The 27,406-nt window shown below is 36.0% G+C and overlaps 2 protein-coding genes and 2 long non-coding RNA genes across 5 annotated transcripts; 2 read left to right on the top strand and 2 right to left on the bottom strand.

The window, feature by feature from the left end:
* The first annotated feature begins 1,773 nt into the window (after nt 1-1,773).
* LOC103448682 (uncharacterized) lies at nt 1,774-3,228 on the top strand. The gene has a single exon (XM_008387955.4). It carries the CDS (start codon nt 2,462-2,464, stop codon nt 2,894-2,896), a length of 435 nt encoding a protein of 144 aa, XP_008386177.2. The 5' UTR covers nt 1,774-2,461; the 3' UTR covers nt 2,897-3,228.
* A 517-nt stretch (nt 3,229-3,745) lies between these two features.
* On the top strand, nt 3,746-5,165 carry LOC103448680 (cytochrome c oxidase copper chaperone 2). Of its 2 annotated transcripts, none has more exons than XM_070807406.1 (2): nt 3,746-3,883; nt 4,768-5,165. In XM_070807406.1, the coding sequence occupies exon 2, from the start codon at nt 4,788-4,790 to the stop codon at nt 5,028-5,030; it is 243 nt and encodes an 80-aa protein (XP_070663507.1). In that variant the 5' UTR covers nt 3,746-3,883; nt 4,768-4,787; the 3' UTR covers nt 5,031-5,165. The 2 variants fall into 2 exon arrangements, with proteins under 2 accessions (XP_070663507.1, XP_008386176.1); XM_008387954.4 differs by having other exon boundaries at nt 3,753-3,883; nt 4,754-5,165.
* Nucleotides 5,166-6,327: 1,162 nt separating this feature from the next.
* Nucleotides 6,328-7,010, bottom strand: LOC139189129 (uncharacterized). The gene is made up of 2 exons (XR_011572679.1): nt 6,952-7,010; nt 6,328-6,375 (listed from the first exon to the last, which is right to left on the bottom strand). It is a non-coding gene; the product is annotated as an uncharacterized lncRNA (long non-coding RNA).
* Nucleotides 7,011-16,291: 9,281 nt separating this feature from the next.
* LOC139189093 (uncharacterized) lies at nt 16,292-17,439 on the bottom strand. Its single transcript, XR_011572595.1, has 2 exons — nt 17,305-17,439; nt 16,292-16,751 (listed from the first exon to the last, which is right to left on the bottom strand). It is a non-coding gene; the product is annotated as an uncharacterized lncRNA (long non-coding RNA).
* Between the last annotated feature and the right edge of the window lie 9,967 nt (nt 17,440-27,406).

Raw genomic sequence — 27,406 nt, 5'->3', positions numbered from 1 at the left:
TTTTAGAAAAATCATGATTTGACGAGCAAAAACTTTCTCTTATGTGGGTTTAATGAGATGTTTTTGTATAATTATTAAAAAAATAACTACTTGCGTTTGCAATGAGCTAAACAATGAGAGATTTTTCAATATGACGGTAACATGCTGTGGTTCATCGCGTGTCATTATATAAATGATGTGATATGTGTGTTAAAAAGTTAATAATTAAAAAAATAAAATTTCCCACTACTTATATAAAAACACATGGTGTATCATCCGTGTTCCGGTTACAAGGAAATTTTTTTCCTAAACAAGACTCAATATTTTAGAAAATTTAAGGGACCCTCCTCCAATGAATCCATAGACATCTGCAAGACGTGAGCTTCCTAATTAAAAAAACATTGAGTCATGGTAAGACAGCTTAAGACGTGAAGTGAACGCACTTCTCTTTGGGCTAATTATTTAGAAATGATTTTTGTTGGGAAGTATTATTGACACTCTAAAAATCTCATTCTGTACTCCTCACAAATGTAGTTTTCTTTCTAAATATAAAAAGTTTGGAGTGTAGAATGAGAATTTTAGAATGCTAATAACAATTCATTTTTTTTTTCAAATATTTTTTTCGAGAGTTTGAATTTTTTCACCGCTTTTAGAACATCTCTGATAGAAAATTGTAAATTTTGTGACGTAAATATCACATTTACATCTTATTTTACATTAAAAATAAATCTAAATATGAGTTGTACTCCAACAAAAAAAATGTAAATTTGGATCTCATTTATTTTTCTCTCTTCGACTAACGAAACCCACATCCAAAGATGGATAACTTACATTTCTCCATTACAAGGCTTTCCGATAAAATAAAAATATAATATGTCAATCTCGAAGCAACTTGTATCTCCCATTAAAGATGCGTTTTTTTTTAAGATAAAACTGTAGGCGTTACTAGTATCTTAAAATAGCTCACGTAATGATGCTCTTTCTTTCAAATTTAAAAGGGATCTTTTGATATGAGTTCAAAGTAAGGTATAAAATATCGATAATATCGGAAATATCGGTAGTCTAAAAATACGGAAATTTCGATGGAAATATCGGGATATTATCGATATCGATAGAAATTGAATAAAAACCACGAAAATTGTAAGAAAAACTTGGAAATTTTTATTGAAACTTTGCAGAATGTTTATTTAGTCAATTATCTATTAGTTTATCACAAAAAATTGGAAGGAAATGAATTGCATGATAGATATAACTGATTTAAGTTGATTATATAGCGAGCTGTCAAACATTGTGAGTGTAGAAAATATGTAGTAATTAATGAAAAAAGTTTAAACACACCATAATTATTTATATATAATAAATTAATACAATATTTTGCACTTTATACATTGCATGGTAAGATACATGAGTGACTTAGTAAGGTCTAAAATATCGATGAAATCGGAAATATCGGTAGTCCAAAAAAATATCGGTAGTCCAAAAACACGGAAATTTTGATAAAAATATCGGGATATTATGGATATTTTAGACCATGGTCCAAAGTAACTAAAAATTGGACCTATTTCAAAAGTATGCCTATAAAATTGGACGTATTTCAAATTTTCCCAACTTAAAAAAGACAAAATATAGAATCTTCAAAAGAGGGACAAAAGTCTTTATGAGCCTCCTAAAAAATACATTTTTTTCTTAATTTTCTTCTGAAAAAGGATGTGAGGAAATATTTTCTAGATATGGTGTATTCTATGTTTTTTTGGTCAATTTAGTAATAATACAACCTAAAGAAAATTAGAAAAATAATGTAGACCCCCACAAATGTTCCAATTGATTTGCAGAACAAGGAAGAAACCAGAAAATGTTCATGAGCTGTGGGGTTTTGTAGACAGAAGCAAAGTTTAAATCTGTATAATCCTTTCCATTTATAGCATCTTTAAATTTCTGCAGCTAATAAAATCAGATAAAATAATTCACCACAAATAGAAAAATCCCTCCCCTGCCAATCGGCATGTTGTAGTTGCTGAAATTTCTCAACCAAGCTCCATTCCTCTTTCCTCTCTTCACTCTGCCAAAAATGCAAAACCCCCTTGTTTTTTTAAATCATGTGGAAAACATTGATAAATAAGATTAGGGTTTTCCTTGTTTGAGGTTTGATTCTTTATTTCAAATCTTAAAAATCTTGAAATCTTGGTCTGTGGGTCAATCTAGCATCTGGGTTTTTTGAGTTTTAGAGTGGAAGCTAAGTAAGGTTGGCTTCTGATCAATTTACTTGCTCCGGTTTCTGGGATTTGTGAAGTGAGAGTTCAGGGTTTAGGGTTTTTGATATATATGTGATCCTTTTTGCGATATTGTAAACTGCGGAGGAGAAGGGGATTCAAACTCGGTGCACAGGGGAGCACGTCTTTTCTGGCTAATGTGACTACGCCCACGTCTCGAAGTTTATTTGTGAAGAGAAGAAAGATTAGTGTTTTACTTGGGATTTTGAGCAATGGGGTTATCTGGGTTTTTTCTAATATGCATGCTCCACTCTGTGATTGCTCTGATTTGTGGAGCTTTCATGATGTTCTACTCCTACGAATTCTCTGTGTTCAGCCATGGCCATGAGACAGCAAGCAAGCTCCAAGGGTCGACGCCTCACGACCGGCTTTTGATCCGAACAGCGGATTCCTTCTCCGGATTCCTTCTGTTTGCCATTGGATTCCTTCTGTTCATGGTTGCTTTTGTCAAAGACCATAAGTTCCAGAGCTTCTTTGCCAAGGGTTGCGTGTTGCTCCACATTTCCATGGCCATTTGGAGAGTTTACTTCGAGAGGAACCTCGAAGAGCTCGCCGGAGACTGGCCAAAACATGTCGCCGGTGACGTCACATTGGCGCTTTCATGGGTGTTACTTCTTGTGTACTCATGGAGGGAGAAGTATGATTAGTAGAGAATTGCATTTGCTCTGCTGCGAAACTTCTAAGGTGCTCGGGAGTATCTTATATTTCGAGTTGTTCAACTTCTTGATCATGTTGGAAATTGGAATGATTTTGTCTAACAAAACAAATGACGTTGAATTCTGGTAACTACAAGAATTGCAGATAGAGAAAAACAAAGATAAGATTTCACTTCTGGTTAGTTTATAGGTTGTTTGGATCTTGTTAATCTTGAACATGTTCTACAAACTCTCTTGTTTATTTGCAATTTTGCACATTCGCTTGTGTCCCTGTTGTAAATTTTCACATTAAGGAATGAATAAAATGACAACAAATGCATTTATTCGTGTCTTTTACTTGGTTTCGTGACAATGTGTGACCAATTGAGGTAACTCACATTTGCATTTTTTGGAATTCATGATAATAGTTGGCTGTGCAATCATGAGATCACTCTCAACATAGTGTTGATTAATCTATATCTTACTAGAGAAGTCTGAGTAAACTTGTCAATCTAACGGCTATAATCACGTTACATTAAAGGAGATTTGTATTGTCAAAAAGTCCCCTGGTTTCCTAACAATTTACATATTGCTTTGTGTTCGTCCAAATGTTTATTTTATCACTAACAAAATTAAAAAAAAAAAAAAAAGCCACTTAGTACTATTGTCTAGTAGTATTCATTTCTCATCGACACTTGATAAATATTAATTTGAACTATTGCTAACCTATTATGAGATTAAATCCTTACTCTCTCATTTCGTGTAAATAATATCGTTTATTAAAAAAAAAAATTAAAAAATGAAACTTTTCAGCATATTTTGTGTAGGCCCACTGAGCCCAACACATGGTTGACCTTTCGACTCATACGCGGCCCAGTTTAAGCCTTGAAATTTTGAGCGGCCACTTTCGTCTCCAGAGAAACACCTTTTCGCTGCTCCCAATTTCTGCAGAAGACGCAAAGCTTCTTCGTTTCAGCTTCTCCACCTTCCGTATCATTGGTAAGTAATTCCATCCTTTTCGCATACATTTCTGTTGCAAATTTCGTTACCCTTCTGAGATCCAATAAATTAGATGTAAGGTTCCAAAATCTCTGTGGTTATGGCTGTCTTCGTGTTTGATTAGATGGGTTGCTTTAATTTTCTTCTGGGTTTTCTGTTTTTCCCTTTGTATTGGTAGTTTCTGCTAGTTCTGGTAAATGTATAGCATGTATGATGGAGTTGATTGTAGTAACAAAGTGCCCACCATGTGCTTGAAGGAATGCCAGAGTGGGTATTGGATAAAGGGTGTGTCTTGAATCTTGATTGAAATCCGGAATCAGTGTGAAAAAAGTTTATTACTTCATTTGGGTTTTTAGTTTTGAGTTCCTTCTGTAGATTAGTGCCCGTTTGGAGAATTTTGAATTCAAGTAAAATAGTAGGAAAACGGATTTTCGGTTTGAAGCTGAAAGAAGCTGGTAAATAGGCTCTTACCAGTACTTTGGGAGATTGGTTGAATTGCTTCAGTATTGAAATTGGTTCACCTTTGCTATGATATGAAAGGGTTGGTCTCAATTGATTGATTTCTGTATTTAATGGAATTTAGAGGCGTGGTTTAGTTGATCTGAACTCGTTGCATGCTTAAATAAACGGGCTTTTCCTTTACGGTGATTTCCTTCGTTTTACATGAGCTAGTGTCTAGTGATTAGGCTAATGCGCGATCAATGAATTTTAGGATGTGTTCTAGTAAAGTAAGACGCCGTATCTCTTTTTTCCATTCTCTCTGTTTAGGTAAGATATGGTGTATACCGCCCTTAATGAATACATGTTTAACATCAAGGCTGCTCTGAGTCGAAGCTGATGTTCTTTGTATTTTTTTTCGGTTTTTAATAGTGTATTTCTAATAGGTCTTCAAGAAATTTGAGAAATGGGTGGACTGCCAGCGGAATATACTTCCTCTGCCTTGGTTTTGAAAGGGTCGCAGCCAAATCAAGGGTCAGCAGTCACTACTCCTGCCCTGGACACAAAGCCGAAGAAGAAGATATGCTGTGCTTGCCCGGATACTAAGAAGCTGCGAGATGAATGCATTGTGGAGCATGGTCAAGACGCTTGCACAAAATGGATCGATGCTCATCTCAAGTGCCTACGTGCAGAAGGCTTCAATGTTTGAAGTTGCCGGAGATGGTTAAGATAATAAGTTGAAGGCTACATGAACAGTTTTGAAAGGAAACCATTTATTTTAGGTTTAGACATACAACATAATAATATTTGAACGTTGAAGAATAATACAAGGAGAGCTTCTTTATTTGACTTGTATTTTACGTAATTTTGTTGAGATTTACAGTTACGCCCATCAAAATTTATAAAGTTACAATATGTCATCTCAATATCTCAGATAAACTAATCCCTTTCTAACCTCTTATTCATGAGGAATTAAATGAAATATAGACGCCTAGTTGGCGCTATCTCAAACGAATCAAGCGAGACCATGTGAGAAAAAATTAAGACACCCTCTCCCTATTCACACCACCAATACAGTGAAATGGGATTTCTAATTCTTCGTTTTTGTGCCATTCGTTTTGGTTGCTCAAAGGAAGAGCAAACGGAATCAAAACATCTTGAAGTGCTAAATAAAGATGATCGAGCATACTAGCTAGCAATCCCTAGATCCAAAAGGGTTTCAAATAGAGAACATAATGGACATATCCGTCATATTTGTCTTCATTTTGTTTCTTAATACCAACGGTGTTAACAGAGGAGAAATCGAACATCAAACCTTAGATCAGATTGAAAGGTATATTAAACTACTTGAACTATAAGTCCATCAATATCCATAGTATTTTATGTAGGGGTACGTATATTACGTTCTCTTCAACTTCATGATTAACTGGAGCTGCATCAATTTTCATGATTAATTGGAGCTATGATGCGAAACAAAATTATGGGTGATGAAAAATAAGATGGTAATTAACAGAGCCATAGCATGTATTCTAATATTTGCATATAAATCAAAGGGCCATGAACATGGCCATTACATGACACAATCACAGAAACACAAACATATGAGTGACATGTTTTCACAGACGTACAACATGTCACTCAACAGACTCAAATACTATAAGCAAACGAAAGACAAAGCCACAAAGTTATTTTTTCCCACAAACACTTTTCATTAATTAAGGGTCTATAATCCCTTAATTAATATGACACTTTTATTAATCACATCTTAATTTGGTTCTCTGGGCTTACTGACCACAGGTGCAGTTCACACATGGGCAGGTTGTGCCACACTTGCACTTTCCGTCGTTCTCGGCTGCAGGAGCGTCCACGACGACGGTGTCCATGGAGCTGCAAATTAAATCAAGATATATTAATTCTCCATAATTAGTCTTTAACATATAGTCGAAAGGAAACAAAGGGAAGAAAATTTTAGACTTGAATGTATTGAAGCTTTTTGAGAAAAGTACCGGTTCTCAGTCTCCACGATCACCAAGTCGTAGCCGTTTCCCTTCTTCCTGCAATTTCAAAGAATTGGCATGTTAATACTTGGATGGAATGTATACACCAACTAGATCGAAAAAGGTGAATCCAAAATGGAACACGTTAAATGCTAAAAGAAAAATATCATTAAACTGTAAACTAAAATGTTTGGTTAAAATCCTCCATCAATTCTTTTGCATTTAAGCAAGTAAACTACCTTATATAATCTTGTTATTAAGTGAGTAAAATATTAATGAATAGTCCTTGTAGAAAACAATTATGAGGATCCCTTATATTGGAGAAAGATTCAGGTGTCACCAAGGACACATTTCACCATATTCTTATAGCACTCGTAACATGACATGATTTGACTAGCGCTATAGCTAGGGTTTAGTCTCTGGTGATACATCTCTGGTGTCATACCCTCAAGGATATCCAAGATCTCCCCATTTGTATGGTCTATATACATGAGAAAAACTTTCACAAGACAAGTACACCATCACCATAGCGTCAAGTGCTAATTATTTGTTGTGCATGAGAGAAATTTATACTTAACCTTGTATGCAAGAATCAAACATCCATAAATAAACTGATAAAGAAGCACTACTTACACGCACTGGGAGCTGTCAGCACAATCGCAGTTGCCGCACTTGCCCGACATGTTGAAGATAAACTTAAGAACTTGGAGCTGAAGATGTGTTTAAATTAGGGTTTTCGCTTGAATGGTATTTTGCTTGCTGTATCTCCAAGCTCTGCACCATCGACCTGAATTTATAGATGCATGGGATAGGAGGTGAAATTTTTCAATGTGATTGGAACACAGGTGGTACATTACGTGTCACTATATAAATTATGGAATATGTGTGTTAAAAAGTTTATAACTTGAAAAATACAAATTATCATAACTTATATAAAAATACGTGATGTATCATCCGTGTTCCGGTTACAAATAAAAATTTGCCGGATTGGAGAGGGAAGCAGCAGGGTGCTAGTTTCCGAGGTGGGCCCTACAGGGTAAGGTGTAGGTGGGGCCCCCGAGGCTTGAGGGAAGCACACGTCTCTGGAGAAACGTCCGAAGGAATCTTGATAATGGAGGCCTTGGCCTGCTTTCCTCCTCTCGTGTCAACTTCAGTTCCCTTTCTTAGAAGACGACCAAATCACTTCGTACACACGCATATTGAGATATCTCTCTCTCCTCTCTCTCAAGTTCTTAACTCATGAATTGGGGAAAGATAATAGATTAAATGTTGTCACTATTAAAGCTCTTTAGTTTGAAGTAACAGATATGAGCGTGCACTTTGGCCATTGTGAAAGATTGATAGGAGAAACTTGCATGTAATCAATAATATATATGTATTTTTGTAAATTTCTCGTATCGTGATTAAGGATATTTTTAAACTTGAGTTTTTAAGATTATTTTTGAAAGAGTAAACTGTTTTCTAACAACCAACATACTTGTAATTGTTTTTAACAATGTTTATGGATCGTAAAAGCACATGACATTGGCTTCTGAAGAAAATATTTTCTAGTGTTTTTTAATAAATACTAGCAATTGAACACATGCTATGCATGTGCTTATTAAAATTATAAAAATAAAATTTATAAAAAAAGGCGAGGTCGGATATGCTATGGAGTGATAGGAGGACGGGGATAGGGTTATTATGTGAATGCTCTCACTCATGTTCTTGTATAACTACCATGAAAGCAGAGATAGTCTCCTAGGTTGCAGAGCAAACGAAGAAGAAAGAGAACCTTTTTTTTTTTTTATGAACTGAACAATATGATCTTACTTACATTCGGTAAGAAACGTTCAAATACTTATACTATACAATAATCTTCTGTAATTAAGATTAACATAACAACTCAACTAATCATCTAATTAAACTAACTAAATAACTTCGATGGCTAAAATCATATGTAATTGAGTGCATACTAATACCTTGTCCTTTTAAACCCTTTATTTGAATAAAAATTGTAACAATGTTATCCAAAACGATCGGTTCTCCTCCACTTTATGACAAGCTTAGGATCAAAACTCACAAGTTTTTATTGTAGGACCAAAGATTCAATTGGACGCAAATCCTAGGACTAATGTTTCAAGTTGACAACTTCGGATTGAATAGCTTTGCGTTTTGGAGTCTTGTAATTTTATTATAATTCGCAAGCAAATGTGAAGGACTTTTATGGAGGCCAAAATTCTGCTACAAGCCATTTTTTTTTTCTTCAAATTAAAGAACTTAAAAGGAGGGACAAAATAACAAGTCAGATATATGACGGTGATTTAGTGCCACAATATTAATTCTTTTACACAATAAAGAGATCGATCAGAAGAAAGGGTACTTGATTCCGTGAATATATTAGTAAAGGAAACAACTTAAATCTTGAATAACTTAAAATTTAAACAATCAAATATCAGCTTTTTTGTGTTTTCTTACAATTTGGTTTGAGGTGATTTCACATTAATGAAGAAAACAAAAATGTACTAATAATTTTCAAGGCAATTGCTTCTCCGAGTAGCTAGCTTTGCTTTCAAACAATTTTCAAAGGAAGTACAGCCTTACATTCCCATGTACATTATTTTTCCATGTCTTTATCCACAAGTAGGGAAGAAAGAAATATATCATTGCACCTGTCCTCCTCATTGCTACTCCACTTTCTGTATAAACTTTAAACCCTTTCTAAATCAAAGTTTGTATGAATACCGTCACATTCTGGCTTGGGTCCACCACATTCCGGGCCCGCTCTACCACCATAGCACCATATTGTCCGTTTTGAGCTTACCATTCCCTCACGGTTTTGTTTTTGGGAACTCACGAGCAACTTCCCAGTGGGTCACTCATCCTGGAAGTGCTCTGGCCTTCTTCTCGTTTAACTTTGGAGTTCCTCCGGAACCAGAAGCCAGTGAGTTCCTAAAGGGCCTCGTGCTAGGTAGAGATGTGAATATACATTTAAGGATCACTCTCCTGGACGATGTGGGATGTTACAAATACTTTGTGAATTTAAAGGAAAACCAAAAAGATAAAAAGAAAAGGCTCAAAATTCTTAATTTTAAAATTTGATTCTTGATTGTTCGGATTATTAAAATCTCCGGCAATTTTTTTTTAATTTCTTTTTCAATGTTTTTTAATTTTAATTTTTTTTAATTTTTTATCAAGGCCTATTAAAGCACCATATTATCTTGGTACGAACTCTTACTATCATCATGGACAGAGCCACCTTAGGCCCAGAGGGAACAAATGGCCCCACTCAGTTTTTTTGGTACACAAAAAAATGTACATGTTTATGACATTAGCAAGATGTATAATTCTTGGTTAATGGAAGGAGCAAAGAAATTTGACCACTAGAGGAGAAAAGAGTGGGGTTTGCGCGTGGCTTAGAAAGCTATATATGGAATCAGAGTTTGGATTCTTCAATGTGACTGGTCCTAGCCAATGGAAAACGAAAATTGACATGAGCAACCAAACCCACAAATTCTCATATGAGATTGAGGCCATGAATCCCTCGATTTCATTAACCGTTCATAAATAATGTATTTTTGCCTGGTTCAGTGTTTAGAATTGATTAGAATATAAACCTACTATTATATATATTTTGAGTGCACCAATCATGAGACAAACTAAATTTCTTTGAGCTGCAGAATGCTTATAATCTTAAAAAGGAAAAATTTCTTACATGTAAGAAACAATTCTTTATGGTAGAAATTTCAGTTTGATGTCCCCTCGGGGACACAATATGGGTGGAAATAAATAACTCATTAATTTACGAAGGTATTCCTTATTTTCTTAAATATTGTACATCATATTTAATTTTTCTTTTTACGACATACAATTCAATGTATATGTTTAATCAAGTTAAAATTCCTGAATCTACTAATTTTTCTCAAAAATAGATTGTACATTGTTCTAATGTACTACATTATTCTATTTTATGAACATTTAACCGAGCAAAAAACTCTATTTAGATAAACCAAAGCCATTATAACATAGCACATCATACATACAACAATGACTTCTCATCTGAAAGATGTAAATAAATAAATAATGAAAGAAGATAATCGAGGTAGCACTAAAAAATATAAGCAATATGTATTATAGTCGAATAATAAACATTATGTATCAACAAACTATTAATTTATATATTATTGTGGACCTATATGAATTTTTTTATAATATATATCTTATAAATTTAGCGAATCATTAATTTAGCACGTTGTCCCCAAGTCGGGACTGGTCAAAAATATTATTTAACTGAAGTTATTAATTTATTGGGTATCATATTATCGAAGTTCTACTATATTTTCTTTTCGATAAATATGAAAATTTCCTTCAACCTCAAGACATTGCAGCCGAATCATTGTGGTAAAATCAAGCCATATTTTAAACCAATAACTTCATCTTCCACTACAAAGGTATATTTGTTGGAGTCTAATAAGTAATAACAAATCCAGCTATTGATTTTTCAGAATAACGAATTGAACCATCAAAGTTTAAATTCTAACTATTTGTTCATTGTGATTTTCGCATGATATTCCTACTTAACATTTTCTATATTTCCAAAGTAGCAATGTTAATTGTCTTCACTATATTATAGGTTTCTTCTCGACAGATGATATAAAAAATACTACCAATCAGCTTTAACATTTGGTTGACACCATGTCGAAATATTACTATTGATAATGCTAGTTGGACACACAAGTAGACATTACCCAAATACCATGATAAAGCTCATATGTATGAAAAAAGTGTGTCAACAAGTATGTTAATTTTGTGTGTTAGAATGGTTTATTGTACTTGCGACACCCTACACTTGCATTTTAATTATTTAACTAAATTGTACGATGAATAGGGTTTAAACCTTGTAATTCAATTTATGATCAAAGTGATCAAATTTAATCTTCGTAGTTGAAAGATTTACCAAAGTTCCATTTTATTTAAAGCTATAGTGAATTTCTTGATACTCATTGTGGTGGGACCAAAATACATAATAAACAAAGCAAAAATTAGAGGAGAGAGCTAGGATGCTCTAGAATAGATGGAATGGGAAAAAGCTGGAGGAAAAAGAAAAGAGAGGAAGGAGGAAAGAGGGGAAAAAGGGAAATACCCAAAAAATGGGATAGGTTCTTAATCTTGAGATTGAAATAGGACAAATTGCACATTATGCACAAAACTGAAATTATTAAAATACCCACATATAAATGGGTTATTCCTCACTTTCTCTCACCCATTTTCTTATTTGTCTCTCTCTACTCTCTCTCTTCCTCAAATATGTGAGCTCCGATTTTGAAGAGACGGAAGTCCAAAGAGAGGCGAGAAGAGTGAGCTGGGTTTTGGATTCACCTCATGCCTCTGATTTCAAACAAAGGGATATGAGAGAGAGGTGAGAAGATTGAGTTGGGTTTTGTACCATATTTTCTGTTTTGGCTGGAAAGTTTCACTTTTCGGGCGACTGTCAGACATAGTAAGGTAGGGTGTTTAGTTGCAAGTTCCTTCATCAATGATTTATGGAATAAATGGGTTGTTCCTTCATCAATGATTTATGGAATAAATGGGTTGTTTGTAAGATAAATTAATACTTAGAAGTTAAATTAGGGTTTGTGTTTCATGTTGGGGCATATGGGTCGTGGAATAAAGTTCAAGTTTTGACATGCTACAAGACTGGGATGGAACAATTTCTGGTTAAGTGTCCAATTTCAAAAATTTGTGAAATTTTTTTCCGTAATATGCATGTGGTGTGCATGGCTACATCTTAATATGAGAAGTAGGGATGTTCACTAGTTATGATGCACGTATGTTGTGCCTCAGAATTTAGCGAGTATGACCACAACCTAGTTGGCCTCGGTGAAAAACAAAATTAAGAAAAAACTTAGAGGACGTTAAGGGTCATGCGTGTCCATGAAATAACAACAACGAGTATCATGTTTTCCACGTGCACGGTTAAGCGGTGGTTGATATACGTAACAAGACTTTTCAAACTATCATTGTAACCTTATATACCTAACAATTATGTTTTAATTGTATCCACTATACCAATATGTTGCCGTTAAAGTTTCTCTCATTCTGTGCATATCATGTGCATATACTGTACATATTATGTGCATGTGGTGTGCATATACTGTATTTTGTGTAGATGGTGCGTATTTACATCTTTGATACTCTTCGCATTGACATAGTTTACTACTTTTTACTTTGATTCAGAGGCAGGCCCTGCAAATACGAAAAAAGTGAACGAGTTCGTGAAACAATTTCCTTTAATTCAGTTGGGTTCTTTCGTGCCCATTCAAACTGCAAATTTTTCAAATCCTTGAAATATTTGAACCCAATCAAATTTGATACCAAATTCAAATTAATGAATCTTCGATTCTTCATATAAAGTTTAGGATCATTTATCTAATTGCGTCATTTTTCTGATTTCGAAGAAAGAGCTGTGAGCTGTAGGTTTTTGGGTTGAGCGCAGATCTGTGAGCATAACATGTGCATGTCGTGTACATACAATGTATGAGTGAGCTTAATACGAAGAGAGCGAACGACTACGCAAAACAATTTCATCCATATCCTTCTCTCTTCCTTCTTTCCACTCTGATTTCTCTCTTTTCCCTCAAAATTATCTCTTCTCCAAAAGGTAACTGACCTTTAATACGTTTTTTTTCATTTAATTGTAGCAAAAGCCAAACCCTATTTTAGTGCTTGTAAATTTGGATGGAGAGAGGGAGCAGAAGGAAGGAGAAGGCAGAAGAAATGAAAATCCAAATATAAATCAGAGATATGATAAAAAAAAGGATTTGGGTCTCCTCCAAGAAACACCAAACCAATCAACTTTAACTCCAAAATTTCATCAATCAAAAAGCAAATTTAAGCAAACCCAGTTCACAAAACCTATGAATGAAAAGGTAAAAATTGAGGAAGATGAGTGGGTTAGAGAGAGAGCTCTTGTGCATATTCAAAATGTAGAGAGGGGAGAGAGAGAGCGCTTGGATGAAGAAGATGGGTGGGTTAGAGAGAGCTCTTGTGCATATTCAATACGTCTAAGAGAAATTTCCTTTTAAGATTGATTTCTTCCATTCCCAACTACCCAACAAGCCATGGAAAGCTAGTGGAGCTCCTCCACATTCAAGGCATAAAGTTCCCCACAATCATATAAAAGCAATGATGGATGGTAATTAAACAAAAATGATATAATGCAAGAGAATAAGAAGATGAAGAGGAAGCCACGAGCTATTTTTTAACTTAAATATTGCTTACTGCAACAGGTCTGCATTATATATGAGCAAAAAGTGAAGACCTCAATTGATAAAGATGGGGCCAAATTGAGAAAATTGGCAAACAACCATGACTGCACATTAATGTACATTTTTTCAAACTCATCAACACGTTAAAGAGAGATTTCCAAACCCTGCAATACACCTGTAGACATGTAAATTTCATTGCATACAAATGATGCATCACAAAGCTCCATATGACATCTGACTCATTACAAATGGACAAGTCATCAATGACATGTGGCACAAATCAAGCAAAGGAAACTTAAAACTTCCCAGAATTCGGCCAAAGAGAGAAAACCTCTCTTAAAAAAAGGGCAAGGGTTGAAAGTGTTCTCAAGACCGGAAAGAAAGTTAAGGCATCTTCACAAAACAAGCAAGAATTGAAGATTGCTCACAAAATAGGAAACAAAGACCTTATAATTCAGCCAACGGAGTAAAGATGGTTGAAATTAAGACACAAAACATCCCTAAATTCTCCCATGGACAAATTAGGATATAAATCAAAGTCAAATCAACCCAAAGACAAGCCTTGAGAGACCTATAAATACAAGGTCCTCCCATAAGCATAAGGGTCGAAAATTCTACATTCAGAAGAACCTCTGCCAAATCTTTGAAGACTAATACGCTACCAAAGCTCTCTTCTAAGAATATTCAACTAAAGCTGAAACTTTATGTCGACCAAAGTTGAAGCACTCACTTGAAGAATCAACAAGCACTCGTGCTGATTCCTTCAAGGCTTTGTTGCAAGCTCAAAACTTGTAGCAAACGTTCGTTTCAAGATCAAGTCAACAAAATTCTACATCAACATCATCTTTGTTGCACCTAGAGGTGGAGACCATCCACACATTGTTTCAAGCTCAAAACTTGACGCAATCGTTCAATCGTTTGTCCAAGATCAAGTCATAGCGATCCTTGGATCAACAATCAACCATTTACATCAAATTTGAAGATTGAATTAGAGAAAAAGTTGTAAAAAGAGATTGTAACCTACAAATTCAAATCAATACCAATCTACTTTGTACACGTGTTCTTGTTTCATTCGATACAGAATTTTCGTGTTTACAACACAAAAAGAAATTTTAGAAACCTTCCATACTTCAAAGAGATATTTCAGAACCTTTCAATGACTAAACAACTTTAATTTTAATTGATTTTTTAAGAGACAATCTTTATAAGGTGATTTATAATATGAACGGTTTTGATCATAAAAACAAAGTTATATAAATCGGCAACGGATATTTTGAGTAGGAATTCCTACTCATCATTTGAGTAGCCAAGTATTGTTCTTTTTATTATGAGAATGATAACATTAGTGGATTAGATACTTAGTTGCTAGGAGGAAGGAGAATTGGTCAAGAAATCCAAACCAATGTGTAAAGGCATGATTACTTTCTGTCAATGTAGTTAAGCACTGGATAAAGGATTGTTATTATACATAAAGATTTCCCATTATTGTTCTAAATAAAGGAATGCAAAGAGGTAAAACAGAGAGTGTAAAAATCAATCACTCCCCAAAATGAAATAGTTATCCAATGGTCCCAAAGAATTGCAGATGACATTAAAACTCATAATTGCTTGAAAAATAACAGAACCAGGATATTCTTTAAGATAACATCCGTGAAAAAGGGATAAATTTTGAAATTTGAAATGACATAAAGAAAACCAAATGTGTGTTTCTTCTTCTCCATTGAAAGAGAGTTTGGACTACCACAGTGGCGGATATACAGAGGGACCTGGGAGGTCCCAGGACCCCTCGACGACCCTAAATTGCTGCTAGAAATTTTTCGGGGACCCCTCGTACTCGTACATGAGGTGTGTTATGTAATTTTTGGGTTTGGTGGTTCTGTTCTTGGGAAGACGAAAGGAGGAAAGATGATTAAATGAGTCTCTCTCATCCTTTCCCACATGACCACCCTCAAACTTTCCCATTTAATGTATTTTTTAATTGGTCCAATCACGTTTGGACAGCTAGCATCAAGTTGATCTTTCCAAAAAAGAAAATGGGTTGTCAGTCCCTAGGTGTATTTTTGTTAATTGGTGTGGCTGCCCTTTTTATGCGTCCAATGCCTCATTTTGCTTTCTACACCCACATATTTAACACACTTATTTGTCTTAAAATTCAATATAAATCAATATGATCTCTAAAAGTATTATGTAAATTACTATGAACTTGTAATTATTTAAACTTTTATCTTATACCTTAAATTCACCAAAATACTAAAGGTATATAATAAATTTACTTAAATCCGCCTAGACCGCAAGCGGATAAGAAAGAAAATAGGACCTTTTTAACAATTGGTATATGTTTTGTGTTTTTTTTTTGTTAAATGTGTAGTTTAGAAATAAAAAATATGGAGAGATTTTTCAAGCCAAAGCCAATAGCATCATCTATTTGTTCATTGAGAAAGATGGTTGAGTGACAACTTAGTTATTTATATTGAGAAATATGTTTTTTTTATGTATTGGTAATGAAGCTATCATAGAACATTTTCAGACTATGAAACCTCATCGTGGACGCTCAAATTAAGATTTTATAGTTTGTAATGCTGTTTTGCGTATGATTTTTGAATGAAATGTATTATATTTAACTTTTCAATGTTAATTTTGTCTATAATTTTTTTTTTACCTTTATTAATAGGACCTTCCGAATTTAAAATCCTGGATTGGCCACTGAACTACCACCAACAATATGAATTTTGAGTCCATCCACAGAAGGATGTAATGAACAGAAATAACTTAGTTTAACTAAACAGATAGACCTAGTCGTTATCGGACGCCTATCATGCAGAAAATTGTAGTTCTCGACCCTTCTCTACCTCGGTCGGTTCCATCTTACCTTCCTCAAAGAACATAGTAGTAACCCAGCACTAGAAACAACACAACACACACAGCAGCAGAAGCAGCCCATAGCTAATAGTTGGTACTCGAATTTTTCCTCTTCAGGATGTCCTTTGGTAGTGCGTCTGAACCTCTTGCTCGACCTCTGTTCTTCAGAAATTATCCTTTTGTGCCTTCGCCTTTGCCGGAACAGAAGCTTCAACCTTTTTCAATTACCTTTCCTGGTTCTGCAACCGCAGCAATAGGTTCTATTGGTTCCTTGGAATTGGGCTTGGTTGCAGATGATGACTTCTTCTTTGCCTTCTTCTCACGCTCCTGAAGCAAGTCAAATTGGTAACTCGTGACAGTTTCTAACACCAACCAGATTAACTTAGATAGAGTAATAACAATAATTAAATTGAAATGAATAAATAGATAGCTTGAAACGATGCGGCAAGTGCGATAAGAAATGCTCCCACGGAGTGAAATGTGTTTGTTCAACTTGTGGATATGGCTGAATATTCAAAGGTTTCATGCCATAGAGTTTAAAGATAATTGAAACGAATAAATAGATGGCTAGTTTCTGTACTCACAAGAGCAAAAAGATCGTTTCATTTGTTTTGTGTTGCTTTGTTAGTTGAAAAGTCTGTAAATTGTCTCTAGATTAAGATTTTGTACTAATAAGGTCCTGCATTTGGTGTAAATTTCTCAGAATATATTACCTTTGCCCATTATTTTCGTACTTTTTTCTCAGGACCCTTGGGATTTCACAGTTGATAGTCGACAAAGAGGATCTCTTAATAATTGTATAGATAATACAACAAAGAATGTACAATTCTAATTTCAAACAACGTAAGGAAAATGAAAACTTGTACACCGTTGAACTTACAAAAGTGAGCCAAACTTCGAAGCAACGTATGCTTGCTTTTTAGAAGAAAGTCTCTGGCTTTTGGGCTACAAAAATGCCACCTCAAAAATCGTTTGGATCCCATGAGCAGTAATGTTAAATTGTTCCCCATTTCAAAACTTAGAGATAAAGAATGAGCTCAGCTTCAAACCTCCGCTTCTTCGTAGGGTTAATTTCTTCTACCTGAACCAATGTAAATTTGAACATAAAAAATGTTAGGCTAAAGACATATTAAGAGTTAAGTATGAACATAAACACGAGATGATTATTATGCTGATACTCAAACTCCTTAATAGATTGGGGCACATTTCGTGATGATAATATTGATAATAGTCATACAACTATGAAACATCTCCAATCAAACGGTGTTTCCTAAAATTTATCCAACATTTTCAGTTATCCATTAGCCTTATACCATCACCAGTGAAGTGATATCAGTATGCCAGTGAAGAGTCTATATGGTTCAGGTTATAAGGCATCTGACACAGGCCAATAAAAATCGATACAGTTCCACAAAAGGTTTTTTTTTTTTTTAATTTTATTTTTCGGTCAAGATAATTTAATTACATAAAACTACCTCAATTATGGGTCGAATGATAATATCATACCTCATTTTTAAAAAATGACAATGTCATACCTTATTTTATGAATTTGTTCCAATGTCAGACTTCCGTCAGTTTTTCTGTTAATTTCTTTGTTAAATGTTGACGTAGCTAGAGACGGACCCACTCATTAATCCAACTGGATTAAAAAATAATTAAATATTACAAAATTAAAATTATATTTTTATATGAAATTGTGGGATCCACCTCTCTCTCTCTCTCTCGCCTTCCTGGGCCCCCCTCCCCCCCCCCCCCCCAAAAAAAATCCCAAAACCCAGAAACACTTCAAACCATGCATCTCTCTGGGACTTCTTGGTATTGCAGTCATGACAAGAAACAAAATGCACCCGAAACAGCAACACAGGCAATCCACGCAAAAAGAGCCATGTTCATTGGGTTTCTAATCCATTATTTGCCCATTTTCATGAATGAAACCTAATCAATTTTCTTAGAAAAACCCCATGGATTCGTTCTTTAAAGCCATGGCCGCTTGAGGCCACAGATCGTGACATTTCATCTCTCTCCTCAGCCAACCGCTTAAACTTGGCAGATGTAGAACCAAATTTGAAGAAACTAACTCTTTATGGCCACCCTTTCTCATCTCTCTCTTGCCACTCTCTTTTGTTTCTTTGGGCACCTGCATCCCCAAAATCCCAAAACCTAGAAACCCTTCCCATCCGTCCCCCCCAACCTTCATCCACCATCCTATCTCTCTCCTCTCTCTCATGTGCAGCGTCTGTTGAGCAAAAATTGTACATAATATGTAAACAAATAATTCACTCGACACAATTTCACCCTCGTTCATTTTTCCGAAGAGGGTTTTATTAATTCGAGTTCGACCCATTCTAGGCTACGCGCCTATTAATTACAGCCCTTCTTTTGGGAAAGGAATACCCTTTGATTCCAATTCGAATAAAAATGTAACTTGAGGACTTTGGTGTTTGTTTGATTTTGTGACTGTACCTAGGTTGAATCCTAGATTGCCTACGTACCCTCTTGAGGGATCAAGTCACTCGTAGTTCATGTATTTGTTGAGATTTGATGCCTTGTGCAGTTTCAGCTCGTGCAGGCAAGGAGCGTAATGTGGCTTCGTGCTATTTAAGTCTTGTTACGGCTTCGTGCCCTTTTGATACTTGATACGGCTTCATGCCATTGAAATTTGTTGCGGCTTCGTGCCTTTTGATACTTGACTCTTCGACTTTACTCTTTGTAGAATTTGTAATTCCTTGGGTAGAGTAGTAGAAGTGAATTTAGTTTATATAAACTAGGGATTCGTCTTGCTTTCACGGTTGCGTCTAAAATTTTGATATCAGACTGCCTACGTATCCTTAACGGAATCAAACCGGCGTAGTTCATTAACTTGATTTCATGGTTGCGTCTGAAAAATTGATATCAGACTGCCTACGTATCCTTAACGGAATCAAACCAGCGTAGTTCATAAACTTGATTTCATGGTTGCGTCTGAAAAATTGATATCAGACTGCCTACGTATCCTTAACGGAATCAAACCAGCGTAGTTCATAATTTTGTTGAGATTTGATGGGGCTTTGTGCCATTTGAGATTTGATGCGGCTTTGTGCCATTTAAAGTGGCTTTGTGCCATTTGATATTTGATTTTTCATTTGACATTTTTCGTGGCTTCGTGCCATTTGACTACTTCAAGAATTTTAACAGTAGCTTGATTCATTTTTAACGTAATGCAAATCCACTAATTTGAGGTGATACGCCCATCGAGTTTTGCATTTTGAGAAGGCTTGTGTCCACGAATTTTGAAGCGATCGACGTCTTCTCTTCATCCATTTGTATTTGTACTTGACAACGGGTTAGTTTGGATTTGTCTTATCATGGTGCCTTTGCCATTTTGTTGTCATGCTTCTTGATTTATGCACAACATTTTGATAGAAAGGGATCATGTTCGTAGTGCCCATGTGATTGGCACATCAAGTTTGTTTTCTTCTTTTGCTGTACCTTTTTTCCTTTCTCCATTTCTTTGTTTGGGATCCGAGACTTTTGAGAAGTCTAATTACGAATTAAATACCGACACTTGTTTCTTTTTTGAGGCAAAGTCTTTGAAATGACTTATTTCCTTCCTTTTGGTTTCCACATAAGCATCAATTCCTAATTAATTTATGAACATTGCAGGCTTTCCATTTCTTTTCCTTGTAGTCCCATTTCTTTTCCTTGTAGATTTGGATTTCTAAGTCCAAGTAGAACTTCACGTGGCATTTAGAAAAAACCAAGTCATACTCAGCTTTGTAAAGGTATCTGGAACACTTTTCTTCCTTTAGAGTTTTTTTAAACTCATTGTATATACTTTTCCTTCCTTGTGTAGAGAAACATACTTGAAATTGGAATAAAAGCAGTCACCCATCTTGCTTTTTTTTTTCACATTTCTCAAGCAGAAGACTTCTTCGATTTTTCAGAAGCAGAGCTCTTAAATGACTTGGGTTGTTTGGGTTTTGCTGCGATACATCTCTCTTTCTGAGAGGTAGGAGTAGGTGGAATAAGAAAGATGAACTATTAAAGTTGCGAAGCCGGCACTTCAAAGTGTTATAGTATCGTCGTCTCGAGTACTGCACAAAACTTTTCTTGATGAAAACTTACTTATTTCCTTTACTTTTGACTTGGAGCTTCTATCAATCCATTTCCATCTCACATTTTCTTTGTGTTTGTGTCAAATTTCCCAGCAACTTTGAAGACAACTTCCTTTTTTTATTCCCTGTCGTAGCTTTCTTTTCGCATACTTTACAATCTCCATTTTTTCCTTCTCCTTCGAATTCTTAGCTCAAAAAGACTTTGGTGGAACTCTTGAACAATACGTTATCTTTCTTTTCCCTTTTGTCTTGCAGAATCTGTTAATTTTACTTACTTTTCCTTTACAAACCATCTTTTCCTTTGCAAACTTTCTAGCTGCCTGAGCAGCCCTTTGTGTTCTATCCTCCGTTACTCTCCTTGCTCTCTAAGAGCTTTTTGCCGAGGAACGGAGCATCACCACTGGGCAGAGAGGGAGACGGAATTGTTGCAGTCGTGGCTGCTGGAGATTGGCGGTTTGGGGTGCGAGTTTTAACGACTTTGAGGTGTCTGATAAGGTGTAGGCAATATGACAGCGGTGGTTGTTGATCCATTCCTCCATTGACGTGCATTCCTTCGGGTTCTTCTGGCTTTATGCAACACGGCATCACCAAACCCGTCTCTTTCAAGCCGCATAATGCATGAACTCCATATGGAAAACCACCGGGAACAACGGTTAGAGACATGGCACGATTGCTACTTCCGTTTAGGCTTCCGTCTGACGTCGGCGGTTGCTGCAACGTTATGCAAAGAAGGAAAGGCTGTTGCGGGAGCGAACTCGCGGATCAGAGATCGGTTACGGGAATGGCATGGATGCTGCAATGTTGTCGTCGGTATTGTGGATGTGTTGGTGTTCGACGACTGTTGCAGCGTGTGGCGAGGAAGGAAGGTCGGTTCTATTCTCAGAACTTCTCTCGACTATTTGTTGTTGCTGCTATGGTGAGCCGGTAGGCTTAGTCTCCATTTTTGGCTTTGGTGAAAGATGAAGAAGCAAGCAAATTTGCTTCTTTCTCTCCTGCAAAAGTCGAGAGGAAAGAAAACAACAAAGAACAATTTAAAATAAATTTATACCTTGCTGCTCTTTGCTGTTTCTTTTTCTTTATGTTTCTCCCTTGTTTTTTTTTATTGCTATGTTCTTCTTTGCCGTCCGTTCTTATGCGTGTTCTTCTCAATTTCTGCAGAGCCTCCCCTCTTGTTTCCGTCTCTTTGTTTGTCTTCTAATGCATGGATGAACATGTCTTCTTTTCTTTTGAATTTTAAACTCTTTCCTTTACTTTTGGCTTGTAGCTTTTGTCTACATGCTTTTGATTAACGTTCCAAGTTTACAAAACCCATAATTTAGATAAGGAGCCGTGACTTTTGTTTGTTCTCCACGTGGGCAGCATTTCCACTTAACTTGGAGAGATTTTGTTTTGCAGCAAGCTTCTTTCTTCTTCTATTTGAAGACTTCCCATTTTCTAAGTCCCAAATAGAGCTTCAGGTGGTGGTGTTTGAAAAGGAAAACCATATTTTAGCTTTCCATTTATTTTGAATTGCATGGAAGACAACTGCCCATTTTTAAGTGACCACGTGCATGGTTTAGAAGACCAATTTCTTTCTCTTCTTCTCTACCGTAGCTTTCTTTTGCAGACTTTGCAATCTCCATTTTTCCCTTATCTTTCAAATTCCTGGCACAAAAAGCTTTGGGTGGAACTCTTTTATCCCATGTCTTTTCCTTTAATAATCAAAGCCTAGTGCATTTAGGGTGAGTCCTAGACTCCCACGTGATGAACAACTTTTCTTTCTTTTATTTGCCTTCCTTTACTTTGTATTGAAACCCATCTCATTTTGTCTTCATGCCCGTCACTTTGTTGTCAACTTTTCTCTTTGCACAACAGCACAGCAAGTCTTTGCTTCCATATGGAAATAAGTCTTTACTTTTCCTTTGCAAACCTTCTAGATTCCTGAGGAACCCTTTGTGTTCTCTCTTCCGTTAATGACCTGAGAGCAATCTTCATTCCCGCTGGTGCTTGAAGTCGGCGTCATTCTGACACCCTTTGTAACGCAGGAAGACTTCGGCTGATTTCGTTGCCGTTGGTCCATGCTTTTTGTTGCTTTTCCATGTCTGTGTTTGTTGCTGCAGTGTTCGACATCTTCAACTTTGAGAAGACAGAGCATGGCGTTGGGACTCTCACGGAGCTTTCAGGTTTGATTGGAACTTCATGGGGTGGTTTAGACCACCCCGAAGAAATTCATGGGACTAACTGCCGCGGCACGGAGCACTTAGATTTGATTGGAACTTCACAGGATGGTTTAAACCACCCCGAAGAAATTCATGGGATTGACGGCAGCGGCACAGACGAACTTGCTGGGCATAGAAGTCACTGCATGACCGCTGTTTGTGACAGAGACGATGGTTTCTTTGCTGCTATTGGCGAAAAAGACGGCAAATGTCTCCGTTGGTGGAGAAGAAGAAGAAGCAAGCCCAATGACAGGTTTGGGGGGGTCGGTGTGAATTGTTGGTGGTGCATGTTTCCACCAACATCTTCTTTGCTTCGGTCAAACAAGAAGAAAAGGAAACCTCCCCCATTTTTTTCTGCAAAAGACTATAACAACCTCCTAATAAAAATCATGAATCCATTAAGAGAATGAAAATACATTTTTAAGCTTTCTTCTCTATATTTGGCTTCTTGTTGCTGTTCCTTTTCGCTTTCTTTTGCTGCCTGTCTTTTTTTTGTCGATTTCCTTCCTCTTGTGCTTCTCAATTTCTGCAACGTTTTCTTGTCACTCTACCCTTCCTTTTCTTTCGTCCTCCGTGTGCTTCAATTTCTGCAAAGTCTCTCTTCTTCTTTCTGTGTCTTCTGTCCTCTTTGCTTTGGTTCGATGCCTTTTTATAGGCGAACAGTGGACATGGTAGTTGAAGTTAGTGGGATGCAACTTTCCTGGGGTGTGGAGATGCTGAGAGAAAACCATCTCTTGAGTGGAGAACGTGGGAGTTTTAGAGGGTTCTAGATACACACGTTCTCTATACTTGGTTGCCATGTAGATGACGAACTCCTTCATACTTGGTGTACGCTGTGGTCCACGTGTGCGGGTGTAGAGTTGTTTTTCCCTCTCTTTATTTCTTATATATAAAATATAGTATATATAAGAATATATGCACATACACACATAAAGTGAGCCTTATTTCTTGTCAGTCCATATTTTGGACTCTATTATTATTACTATTATTATTTTGAAGTCTCCCCATTTTTATTAAGACTTGCTAATATATTTTGTTTGTGAAAATATATAGCTCAACAACGTCGTCAGCCATGGCGGCGTTGTTGGTGGCGCATAACCCATTGTGGGTGACGGAGGAGGCACCGAGGATGACACTGCAGTCGAAATCGGCCCTCGATCTGAGCAGAAAAGTCATAAAAAAAAAGTTTGTCTTCCCCACTCCCTTCTCCCCACCCGAGCCCGCCAGAGCCATTCATTTCTCCCCACCCCTTTTGTGAGCTTTGGGAGGTTTGATGAGATTTTGGGTTTTGAGATTTGTAATGGGATTCTAGGTTTTAGGGATGTAGGTTGCCCAGAAAGAGAGGAGAGAGAGAGAGAGAGAGAGAGAGAGAGAGAGAGAGAGAGAGAGAGATAGGGAAAGAGAGAGGGTGGTGGAGGAAGGTTGGGGGGGGGATGACGGGGAAGGGTTTTTGGGTTTTGAGATTTTGGGGATGCAGGTGCCCAGAGAGAGAGGGTGGATCCCACTATTTTATATATTTTTTTCATTTTTTATTTTTGAATATTTAATTATTAAAATATATGTAATTATTTTTTAATCTAGTTAGATTAGTGAATAGGTCCCGTCTCTAGCTACGTCAGCACTTAACAGAAAAATTAACAGAAAAATTGACGAAGGTTTGACATTGGAACAAATTCGTAAGATGAGGTATGACATTGTCATTTTTAAAAGATGAGGTATGATAGTGTCGTTCGACCCATAATTGAGGTAGTTTTGTGTAATTTACCCTAAAATCTATTACAAGGTCCAAAAAGAACCAGATAAAGTAAATGGTCCAAGCAAAATGAGAGCTGCAACCAAAGATACAAAAGGAGGCCCACACAAACTTAGACCTGATGGTTGCAAAAACAAACAACAAAAAACCTTAATCTCCAGCAGCGTAAACCACACCACTGATGCCGTCACATCCTCGGAGGAAGCCAAACTCCAACCAAGAGAGTAGACACCAGAACCAAATACCCTTCACGAACCCTTACAAATATATACGAACAAGGTATCTTATGGGTAGAGAGTGAGGCTAAGGGGTATGTAAAATATCCAACACTTGGCCTCGATTGGGATCTGGCATGCCGGTTGGGGGAGGGGAAGTTAGGGAAGAACGAGAATGAAAATGAAGGAACGAGACTAGAAAGGGGGAAGGAAGATGAGGTGGATGTAGGGAGAGGGAAGGGGCTCAGGAGATGAGAGGGGAGGAAAAGAAGGAAAGGGTAAAGAAGAGAGGAGGGAAGGAGGAGGAAAAAAAAGGAGTAGTGGGCTATCGCCTGCCTCGAGCAAGAGATGGCGACTGAAGCTTGAAACTGGTGGGATGATTCTGAATCTGGTATTGGAGTTCCCAAAGAGAAATAGGAGAAAAGTGCCAAACTACTTATTCAATCCAAATTAATTAGGATAGTATGCCCTCTTCCATACTCAAAAGTTAGACTTACAAAATATTGGAAAAGTATCAGAAACTGTATCCACATCCAATACAATATCAATGAGCATGGCGCTATATAGCTGACAAGTAATTTGATCAAAAAGTAGTTTTCTTGAATATGGAAGCTTACCTTTAGTTTCTTGAATATGAGTTGATGTTGTGTAGATGGACTTCAGAAATTCTAAGTAATATTCTTACTAACCATAAAAATCTAAATGTGATATTAATAATCCGAACCATTCATCTTTCGGCATCCCTTAAAAGTTCATGTTTTCAAAAAACAAAATTTGAAAAATAAAATTTGGTGAGAAGAATGGAGCGCAAACGTAAACAACATTAAATTTAAATCTATGGTTTATAGGACTATGGTGGCGAATTTCAGAGTTGACCTCTTCACAAAAGTTGTAGACCTTGTTTTTACGAGCATTTGAATATTTTCTTTTAATTTTTCACACTTCTCCATTAATTAACAAACTATCAAAAAAAAAAAAAAAAACCTTACTACAACAATAACATAGGAATAATCTCACTTATGTAATATTTTTTAATTAGACTATTATTTTGGAATATATAATACTTGAAAGACAAATATGTTTTTATGTTTAAAGTAAAATTTATGTGACAATGTAGTATGCAAATACTAATTTAGTATTACATTTTCATTTGATTATTTATCGATGTAAAATATATTTTTTTTAACGAGTATAATGGATAAGCCAAATGGTGGCATAGAAGGTACTTTTGAATTTTCACTATTCTCTACATTTTCACTCCTTCTCCTCTAGAGCCAGTTCCCACATCTCCTTCCTCCGGAATTTCGGACGAAAAAAAAATATCATCGTTTAGCGTTGGTCGATAAGCGTTTGCCTTTGGTCTTTAATGACGAAAGGTCAGTCTTCCATTATTGAGTTTTTTTTTTTTTTTTATGATATTTCAGTGATTAGATTGGATTTGATGCATGTTTATGTTTAGGTATCAAATATGTTTTATAAGTAAAAATTTATTTGTCGTTGTTGAAAATTTATGCTTTTTTTGCTCAAATTATCTGAATCTTGGTATATTTTTGTGGTAGAATTCGATAGTAAATGTTATAATGGAAAAACCATATCATGGCGTAAAATATACTTTGAATTTGAAACCTACAGAAAATATGGAGTTTGAAATTAAACAAACAACATGTGATTTCTAGAACAAGTATGGTTGAATTATGAGGTTTAGTATTCGAAGAGAAAATAGCAGCAATAATAAAAAGATTGGTGAATTCACTTCAAGAATCTTTTCTTGTGCTAAAGAAGGGTTTCAATCCGTAGATAAGCGAAATGATACGATTAAAAGAACAAGAGGAGAGATGAGGATTGGATGTGGTGCTCATATAAGTGTTGGGTTGAATAGGTGTAGTGGGAATTTTATGAACAACATAATCATCCCTTAATAAAGAAAGAATATACTCGTATGTTACCATCCCAATGGAAAATGAAAACCTCACAAGATTTATTAAGCAAACAAACAGGTGGAAGAGTCTTTAGGATATATTAAGCAAGACCAAAAGATTATCCTCAAACTGTGAATGATGATGCGCTTGAGAAAGGAGGTGTGTTGTTTGCCCTCTCATTTCCATACTCTTCTCATTCCCTTCTGTTTTGTATGATCACAGTTAAGCCACGTCAACATTTTATATTCTTATTACTTTTTGTTTTATTATTTTTATAAAAATAATCAATATAAAATATTAACGTGACTTAACCGTGATCACACAAACAAAAATGAATGAGAAAAGTATAGAAATAGAAGGGTAGACAATCCACCTCCCTCCTTGAAAAAAGGGTTACCAATTGCAATAGCCAGATGACAGTTGCTTGGAGAATGGTGATGTTGTCATTCCAAAAGGGCTGAGAAGCCGCCACGTCAACACGTGAACCAGCCTCACTGTCAAATGTCAAATTCCCATTCGCAGTAGAAGAGACGTGCAGCCCAAGTTGATTTTTGTTTTTTTCCCACAATAGGTGATGTGACACAACAGGAAGAACAACCAGAAGGCGCACGAGCCAAATACCCTTTTTTCTTCTGTACCTGTGTACATTTGCGTATTTTTGGGCCTAAGATCAAATTAACCGATATCGATCGTCAATTTAAAATTATTGAGAACTTGTATGGAAGCGTACGAGTGAAAAATATTTTCAAAATCAATATTTGCTCAAAATGCAAAAAGATTTTCAAAAATTACTTGAAGCGTTT

This window comes from Malus domestica, chromosome 11, assembly GCF_042453785.1.
Source record: "Malus domestica chromosome 11, GDT2T_hap1".
Lineage (NCBI taxonomy): Eukaryota > Viridiplantae > Streptophyta > Magnoliopsida > Rosales > Rosaceae > Malus > Malus domestica.
This window is presented reverse-complemented; position numbering and strand designations above follow the sequence as displayed.

What these genes read in the sequence shown, in the direction of transcription:
- LOC103448682 (XM_008387955.4), top strand. Translation starts at nt 2,462, where the DNA reads ATGGGGTTATCTGGGTTTTTTCTAATATGCATGCTCCACTCTGTGATT.
- LOC103448680 (XM_070807406.1), top strand. Translation starts at nt 4,788, where the DNA reads ATGGGTGGACTGCCAGCGGAATATACTTCCTCTGCCTTGGTTTTGAAA.